Consider the following 9,983-nt stretch of genomic DNA (forward strand, 5'->3'; position numbering starts at 1 on the left):
TCAAAGTCCTTTCCTGCTTCTTGGTTTAGAGGATAGAATGCGTATTTTCCATAGCAGTGTTTTAGACCACAAGCCCATCAGCTTAGAACTGTTGACTACTAAGGATCTGGGACCTATACCTTTCAGATTTAGTTCTCTATGGACTAAAGAGACAGACTTCATGCAAAAGGTCAGTGATTGCTGGAAAGAGCCAGTCAAGGGTTCTACTTTCTTTGTATGGGAGGAAAAACTGCACAGAGTAAAAGGGATGCTGAAATGCTAGGTTAAGACCTTGCCCAACCCCACTGTGGACAGAAAAAAAAAATTTCAAAGAAAACTGGAAAAGCAACACCTCCACCTAGAAGCTGCCGAAATCACCAAAGAAGAGTTGGATAAGGAATATCAGATGCAACAAAAATTTCATAATGCTTGCCTGGCAGAAGAAGAATTCTAGAGGCTCAAGTCAAGGAGTCTATGGCTCAAGGCTAGTGATCGAAATTCTTCCTTTTTCCACAAGAAGGCTCAAGCCAGGAAATGCCGAAATTCTATATCATAAATTAAAAAAGATAACTGCACTCTAAAAGACTTTACCAGCATTAAGAGAGCAACATCAGACCATTTTGAAAAGATGTATACTAAAGGCGTGGAAACTAGCCAAAATGATAATCTGATAGATGCTATCCCCAACCTCATCACTGCTAAAATGAACCAGGCTCTTGAAGATAAAATCACCAAAAATGAAGTTAAGGAAGCCCTCTTTGCAATGGAACGCGACAAAGCCCCGGGTCCAAATGGATTCACGCCCAGATTTCTTCAAACATGTTGGCAGATAGTTGAGAAGGAGCTCTTGAAAATGATCCAAAGAACCAAGAGTGTCAAAAAATCAGAGGTTGCACAAAATTAGCATTCCTCGCTCTCATTCCCAAAGAAAAAGGTGCTAACTCATTTAATATATTTCGCCCTATATCCTTATGTAACATTGGATACAAAGTGATTACCAAGGTTATAGAAAATAGATTGAAGAAAATCCTCCCTAAAGTCATCTTGGAGAACCAAGGTGGCTTTATACATGGCAGGCAGCTGGTAGATAATTTCATCTTGGTCCAAGAGGCGATCCCCTCTAGTCTTCGTCGAAAAGAAAAAGGTATGGTCATTAAACTCGATCTAGCTAATGCATTTGATCGTGTAAGACATAGATTTTTATTTGATGTTATGCACAAACTTGGCTTTGGCCAAAAATTTACCAAGTGGATCAAAGGATGTATTCCAAACCCTGGATTGCACCTTTAGTGAATGGCAGGGCTGCCGACTTCTTCAAAGCATCTAGAGGGCTGAGGCAGGGGTGCCCCCTCTCACCCCTCCTCTTTGTGTTGCAAGCCTCTGTCCTCAATTTTTATTTAAACAAGAAGCAACAAGATTAAGATATTGTTGGCCTGTGCATAGCAAGAGGGGTTAAAAGCATCAATCACACCCTCTTCATAAATGATACTTTGCTTCTAGGTGCTGCAACTCAACTGTCTGCTAGCAAATTCAAAGAAGTGCTGGAAGAGTACTGTCAAGCATTGGGCAGTGAACTAAACAAGGGTAAGTGTCACATTTATTGCTGGAATATCTTAGTCACTACTGCAAGTTCCATAGCGAGATGTCTAGGCTTTGCAGCTTCAGCATCCTGGATCTCCTTTAAATACCTTGGGCTACCCATATTTCATAAGAGAGCTATGAGCAAGGATTGGCACCCCCAGTTAGAAAAATTCAAAACAAAAATACAAACCTGGGATCCTCCTGGCTCAACATTGGCAGAAAATCAGTGCTCATAAAATCTGTGCTAAGCATCCTGCCGTTATTTAATTTCTCTGTTCTTTTGGCACCAGTGGGAATCATCAAGAGGATGGAGGAGCTAATCAGGAAATTTCTCTGGAAAGGAGGCAAGCATAATGAGAAGAGAATTCCTCTAGTTAACTGGAAAATAGTCTCCAGACCGCTACAGGAGGGAGGATTAAATTTTAAAAATCTAAGCACACAGAATTTAGCAATGGGAGCCAAGCTGATTTGGAAGATAATAGCTCCAAAGCCAGGGTGGGTTCAGAAGGTGCTGTGGAGGAAATATTTCAGAGGTCAGAGGCTTCAGTGCCTGGATCAGCCCAAAGATCAAATTAGATCCCCCCTCAGCAATCTAATTTTTAAATTTCGCTGCTAATAAGAGACAATGCCTACTGGATACCAGGAAATGGCAAACACATCAGGATATGGGATGACATCATAATGAACAGGCCTCCACTGGTGAACTCGAGTTTTAGGAATGAGCTGAAGGTGTGGATGGATGAGGCTAATTTTAAAACGCTCTGGGACATATCGAATTGGTGTGGAGACAGCTGGGCCGGCTGGAAAACAATCGAAGTGCCATCTACGTGGCAGTCAGACTATGATACACTGCTGCAGATGCTACATGGGGCTGCTCCGCTACACACAAGAAGAAAAGACTCGAGAGGCTGGGGAACGAAGCTGATTGGGTACTCGGTGGCTCAGGGCTATGGAAAAATCATGGAGAGACCCCATGTACCTCCTAACCCGGTGCCCTGGACTGGTATTTGGAATTTCTCTACCATTCCAAAGATCGATTTTTTCTGTTGGCTGCTATGCCACCAAAAAATCCTAACAGATGATAGGCTTCAGAAAAGGGGATTTCTAGGGCCATCAAGATGCACTCTATGCAAAGAAAATCCAGAATCTGCTCTTCACCTTTCACTGGAATGCAATTTTACAGGTCTAGTCTGGCATGAACTCCTTGGAACTTCGAAATTTATGCCCATCTTCCCCCACTCTATCCCGGAATTGTTTGCTGGGTGGCTAGATAGGTATCCAGGCCCAAGTCCAAAAAACAAGATTATCAAAGTAGCATGGACCGATTTGCCCAAATTCATCAACTAGAAAATCTGGTTGGAGAGGAACAAAAGGATTTTTAGAGATAAGGAACGGAAATACAAGCTAGTAGAAAATACAGTGAAAGGTCAGTTAAATGAGTGGCTAAGAGACAAACACGATGACACAAATCTAAGGTAGCAGGATATTGAGTTTGGAGCAGTACTCAACCTCAACTTCCAAAAATCGAAAATCTCACCTATATGTCTCAAAGATTGGCAAATCAGAAAAATGAGGAAGAATTTCAATCTTGGCTATCCAAGCGAACACTCCCTTCTCTTTTCTTTGATGGGGCAGCTAAGGGAAATCCAACAATGGCTGGAGCGGGAGGACTAATTATAAATCCAAAAGAAGCATCTATACACAGGTTTGCATGGGAGCTGGGCCACACCTTAAGCATCCAAGCTGAAGTCATGGCCCTGTTTCAAGGGATCAAAACGCTTAAAGAACTGGGGCACACAGAAGCAATTGCTTTTGGCGATTCCCAAGTCATCATCAATGCAATGGTGACCAATACAAATTTGGCAGATCTTCGACTTGCAAGGACAATATCAAGAATTAAAGGCATGACAAAGCTCCTAAATCTGGAATTATTTCATATCCTGAGAAACAACAACAAAGAAGTAGATGTAGAAGCAAATAAGGCAGCCCAACTAGGCACTGGAACTATTCTCAGAGATAATGAAATCTCTTGGGAACTAATTCCCTAACTTTTCTATGTTTTTTTTTCTGTTGTTAAATCAGTTTGTATGCATTCATAAGCTTGGAAAATCAGCAGCAAAAGTTCATGTGAAAAACTATAAAAAGAGGCGATTCACAAGCGCATGTGTCATGTTCAGCTGGTTGGAGAAATGCCAAGAAACCAGTTTCATCCTTTGTAACTGAAATTATGGCTTTTTTCCATAATATATATATAGATATATTTTATTTTAAAAAAAATAAAAAATAAAAATAAAAATAGATATTATTTGTTTCAAAAAATTAAATGCATTTTTTTAATAATTTTTTTTTAATATCAAATTTTGTTTTTATTTTAGAATGGGCCAGGCTTACAAACCTGCTGCCTAGGGTGCAGGCGTGGTTGTAAGCCTGGTCCATTTTAAAATAAAAATAAGCCTCGCCGCTTAGGGTAACGCCCCCATGGGTGGCTGGGTGGCAGTTGGGTGATTCCTAGAATCTCCAAGCCACCACCCGACCGCCTGTGGGGGTGCGACCCTGGGCGGCAGCTGGGCGATTCCCAGAATTGCTCGGCTGCCAAATTGGAGAAAACAGTAGTTAGAAATGAATGTCATGTGAACATGGAATTTCCAGTCCAGGTTACTCGGTAAAATATCGTTTGCAATGTCAAAAATGATGCACACCAAACCCTGTAAATATAATGAGAAGAATTTATGTTTAACAGATTTCAGTTGTGTAGGTTGCAATTTAAGGCGAAACCTAAACCTGCTGGCTTTTAATTGAACATGGGTCAAGATTCTGAATTATGTTGATGTAGGTTTTAAGTTAAATCAAAACCCTTAATGTCCAAACTATTATCATTATATTTTAAGTGATACCAAAGTTGTTAATCCACTTTATTAATTCCTCATTTAAAAATCCAAGAGTTAAAATGATAAAATAGTAACTTCAGTAACATTAACAAGGAATCAAATAACATGGTACTTTTTTAAAATTAATAGGGAATCAAATAAATATACATGCATCATTTCGGAGTGGTTACAGTTATAATAATTGCAACATAACAAAATCAAAGTTTTTCTCGTTTACGTTAGGCGATTCCTAGAATCGCCCGGCTGCCAATATATTTTAAATTTAGGAATTTTAATTTGAATCTAATTCCTCTAAATTCCCACAAAGTATCATTTATTATAGTGTCACCCATTATGATTTTCAACCATAGAACAACAAACTTTATTTATTAATACTCATTTATTAATTCAAAAAAAATATTATTTTCCAACCATAATCAACTAATCTAAATCCCTAATTTTTTAGTTAAATCAAAACCCTTAATGTCCAAACTATTATCATTATATTTTAAGTGATACCAAAGTTTTTAATCCACTTTATTAATTCCTCATTTAAAAATCCAAGAGTTAAAATGATAAAATAGTAACTTCAGTAACATTAACAAGGAATCAAATAACATGATACTTTTTTAACATTAATAGGGAATCAAATAAATCTACATGCATCATTTTGGAGTGGTTACAGTTATAATAATTGCAACATAACAAGATCAAAGCTTTTCTCATTTACCTTGGGTGATTCCCATAATTGCCCAGCTGCCAATATATTTTAAATTTAGGAATTCTAATTTGAATCTAATTCCTCTAAATTCTGGCAAAGTATCATTTATTCTAGTGTCACCCATTATGATTTTCAACCATAGAACAACAAACTTTATTTATTAATACTTATTTATTAATTCAAAAAAATATTATTTTCCAACCAAAATCAACTAATCTCAATCCCTAATGTTTTAGGTTAAATCAAAACCCTTAATGTCCAAACTATTATCATTATATTTTAAGTGATACCAAAGTTGTTAATCCACTTTATTAATTCCTCATTTAAAAATCCAAGAGTTAAAATGATAAAGTAGTAACTTCAGTAACATTAACAGGGAATCAAATATCATGATAAATTTTTAACATTAATAGGGAATCAAATAAATCTACATGAATCATTTTGAAGTGGTTATAGTTATAATAATTGCAACATAATGAGATCAAAGCTTTTCTCGTTTACATTGGGCAATTCCTAGAATTGCCTGGCTGCCAATATATTTTAAATTTAGGAATTTTAATTTGAATCTAATTCCTCTAAATTCTGGCAAAGTATCATTTATTCTAGTGTCACCCATTATGATTTTCAACCATAGAACAACAAACTTTATTTATTAATACTTATTTATTAATTCAAAAAAATATTATTTTCCAACCAGAATCAACTAATCTCAATGCCTAATTAAACCACTAGTAATAATAAACAAGACACAAAAACTGAGAGTTTTAATTACAACAAGGGTGTTACAATATCACTCAAGTTGCATAATTTTCCTGCAACAGAATAAATCCAAGAATTGATTTTTTAGAAAAAAAGATTGATTTAAAAAAAAAAAAAAAAAAAAAAAAAATCATTTAAAAAATTATTATTAAATATTTGTAAATGACAGAAATTTAAAATGAATTCTTATAAATAATAGTTATTATTAGCTTGGAATTTAATTATTTTGTATTATAAAACAAATTTGTAAGAGTTGTTGAAAGAAAGTTTTCAAATAAAAGCAGGTAGATGCTCACAAATTTGATTGGATTAAAACATAAAATGACATGCATAAAAAAAATGCAAAAAAAGTCATCAAATTTTCATTAAAATTTGACAAGGAGAGAGAATGAAATTCCAGGCCTATGTCGGCATACGTGGGAACTTTCCGCACACATTTTAAGATATGAATCACATCCACTCTCCCAATTTAATCTTTTATGAATTTCAAAGTTGTGAATTATGCCATCACGTACAACAACAGGTCACAAGCGACGTGCATATAACCAGAGAAAATTGTTTTAGAGGTTTCTATTAATAGAGATCATATAAATGACCAAGCATAACATATCGCTGAGATCATTTTCATGGTAACACATTTGAACTCCATGCACACACCTTTCATTTTTTTTTATTTGTGTGGGTTCCTGACAAGTCCATTTCCACAATATTCAAGTCTGTTTTCCACTGATTTTCAAATGCAAAACCCATGTTCTCCTTTCTGAATGACCCAATATCTTGCATGTCACATTTAATTTGAAATAAAAATAATTCAATGAACAAATTATTCAATCATATGGAAGGACAAAGTTCTTTTAGATCGTTGTACAAAGAAGGAAAATAAATCCTAACACACCTCTAGTATTCAATCATATGGAAGGACAAAGTTCTTTTAGATCGTTGTACCAAGAAGGAAAATAAATCCTAACACACCTCTGTCCTTTATGACGCAATATCTTGTGTGTGAAAAACATTTAAAAAAAAAATAAAAATAAAAAAAATATTATTTGTTTGAAAAAATTAAATGTATTTTTTAATAAAATATTAGTTTTTTTTTAATATCAATTTTTATTTTAAAATAAAATAATTGCAACATAACAAAGTCAAATCTTTTCTCCCCAAAAGCTAGCAGGTTTACTTTGGGCGATTCTCGGAACACCAATATATTTTAAATTCAGGAATTTAGAGGGATTAGATTCAAATTAAAATTCCTAAATTTAAAATATTATGAACAAATACCAGTGTAAATACTCGCGTGCAATAGGGTAGCTAGGAGTAGGTGCATATGGATTTGTCATAATCTGAAAACACAGAGTTAGTATTATCAATTTTTTAATCTAAATTAAAGAAGACTCCAAGCCTTTCAAAATAACAAAGCAACTAGACTGAGATTCGAAGTAACTTTTAGACAATTAGGACTTCTATATTAGGTAATTGATAAGAAATTGCTCAGTCAAACTATTTGTTCCTTGAATTTATTTTCTCCCTAAAAAAATTTCAAATTTATTATGAAGGCATAGATAGCACGATAACAAATCCATATTGATGTTGTGGTCATAACTGAAATTATTGTAAGCTATATCTATCAGAACTCAAATTATTGTATATGATATCTATCAAATATATTGGAATCTATTATGAGCGTTATTTTGAGAAATCGTCCAAGAACAACTTGGATTATTCTAATGAAAACAATCTAGATGACTCTAGTGATTACTCGATTAGTGAAGAGCAACTTGGATGATTCCAATGAAAACAATCTGGATAACTCTAGTGATTACTTGATTAGTGAAGAACAACTTGAATGATTCCAATGAAAACAATCTGGGTAACTTTGGTGATTACTCTAATAGTGAATGAATAGACGAAAAGTCATTTATCTCTTAAATGACTTCGCTGTAAATATGATAAACATAACAAAGCTAAACCTTCAGCCTTCCTCTTCCTTTGTCGTATCTAGGCATATTTTGTTTATTGCAAAGGATGTTTATTAAATGTTCTGACAATGGAAAACCTTTAGATACTGAGATCGTAGTACACTGATTAAATGGCTTTAGATACTGAGATCCTAGTACAATGATTAAATGGTTGTTTTGATGAAGTTTTGTTATTCTAATAAAAAAATTATCGAAAAAACTTTAAATATAGAGATCCTAGTACAATGATTAAACAACAATCTCGATGAATAATTAAATATAGAGATCCTAGTACAATGATTAAACGACAATTTCCATGAAAGTTTATTATTCTATGCATAGAAATATCTCGATTACACATGCATGAAATTAAAAAAAATGGAATGAAAGATTTGAATGTAAGTATTTTATATAATTTTAAAGTATAACATATTCAAATAAAAATAAATATATAATAATTTGAATTTAAATATATAAATTAAGATAAATTTATAATAAAATTTATATAGTAGTTAGTAGGTGTCATTTAATTTAAATATATTTTAATTAAATTTAAAAAATAATAAAGACAGTTTTTATCACAAAAATAAAATAACTAATAAAACACTTTATTGTTAAATGCCATCACCAAAAATTAAGAAATATGACTAATTAATACTATGTTTATATTAAGATATCTACACTTTAATATATATATTTAGGTGTTTTATATTTTATTAATATATATAATTTTTTATAATTAAATTTATTAAAATCTGTTAAACTGGATAAAGAGCGAATATATATATATATATATATATATATATATATATATATATATAGATATAAACTAAAACATTCAATTTAAAAATACATACACATAATGTTAATATTTTTAAGTATTTTTAATGAAATATGTTATGAGCATTATATAATAAAAAATAATAATAATAATAATAATTTTAATTTTTTAATTCGAATCAAAATTATATTTATATTTTTATAGGGTAGTATGAGTCTTTTTTTTTGTTTTTAAAATAATTTTTTTTTTTCAACAATCTTAAAAAAACTTTAAATCAAAATTTTAAATTCAGTTTTACTGACATTTTTTTAAAATGTTGAAAACTGACCCTAAAAAAAGCCATCATTCTAGTATCAACACTTTTCATTTTCAAGGTGTTTTTTGCACAATTTTTCCACAAAAAAAAAATTGTTTTGACTGCCACTTTTTAAAAATGTTCAAAAATGACCCTAAAAGAAAAATCATCGTTCCAGTATACACACTTTTCGTTTTTAACACTGTTTTTCATGTTTTTTCGGGGTTTATGGGCCAGAGTTCTAGTTTTGAGTGTATAGTTCCTATTTCAAAGTTTACATTGTTAGTGGGCTTCTATGGGGCACAATAATAACAATATGGTGACTAAATGGGTACAACAATACAATAAGAGGGTTGTACTAATAACAATAAGGGGTTACACTAGTAGTATAGGGACCTAGCATGCCCCTCTACTTCAAAAAGTGTTTTCCTCAACGCTTGAGTAGTTCTTGATGCTCCTGTATCCTCCCATGTGGAATATTCAACTAGTAAGTTCTTCCACTTGATGAGATACTCTGAAACTAATCGATTTCGTAGCTATCAGGTTCTTGTTTCTGTGACTACTCCAAGCTCTAATATGGTTTTTCCTTCCTTGTCAAGTTCTGGCAATATTGTTTGAACTAGGACCTTCTGCAACTTTTGAATGAGTGACCACACTTCTTTGTCCTCTTCCATCCATACTTTGTTTCGTTTATCCACTCTGGTTTGATAATATAAATGGCGCACAACAAGGCTTCCACATCCTCATCATTTCTTGAGAGTGCATCTGCCACAACATTTTGCTTCCTTTTTTTGTAGATGATTTCAAAGTCATCACCCAACATCTTTGTGACACATTTTTGTTGCTCTTCAGAGGATAATCTTTGTTCTAAAAAGTATTTAATACTATCATGATCTATTTTTACCTTGAAGTGTCTTCCCATTAGGTAAGCTCGCCATTTCTTAAGTGTGTGTAGTATTGCTAACACTTCCTTCTCATAAATAGCTTTCTTGAGAGACATTTGTTTGTATGTATGTAACCATAAAAATACCCAATCACCTACAAC

The 9,983-nt window shown here is 33.1% G+C and overlaps 1 protein-coding gene across 1 annotated transcript; it reads left to right on the forward strand.

Annotated features, from left to right (window-relative positions):
* Positions 1–3,101: 3,101 nt before the first annotated feature.
* LOC149249848 (uncharacterized) lies at positions 3,102–3,608 on the forward strand. The gene has a single exon (XM_089453498.1). It carries the CDS (start codon positions 3,102–3,104, stop codon positions 3,606–3,608), a length of 507 nt encoding a protein of 168 aa, XP_089309624.1.
* Positions 3,609–9,983: the final 6,375 nt, after the last annotated feature.

The sequence above is a fragment of the Pinus tabuliformis genome, chromosome 7, assembly GCF_031772625.1.
Source record: "Pinus tabuliformis cultivar Carrire ecotype Pingquan chromosome 7, CPIR1, whole genome shotgun sequence".
Taxonomy (NCBI): Eukaryota; Viridiplantae; Streptophyta; class Pinopsida; order Pinales; family Pinaceae; genus Pinus; species Pinus tabuliformis.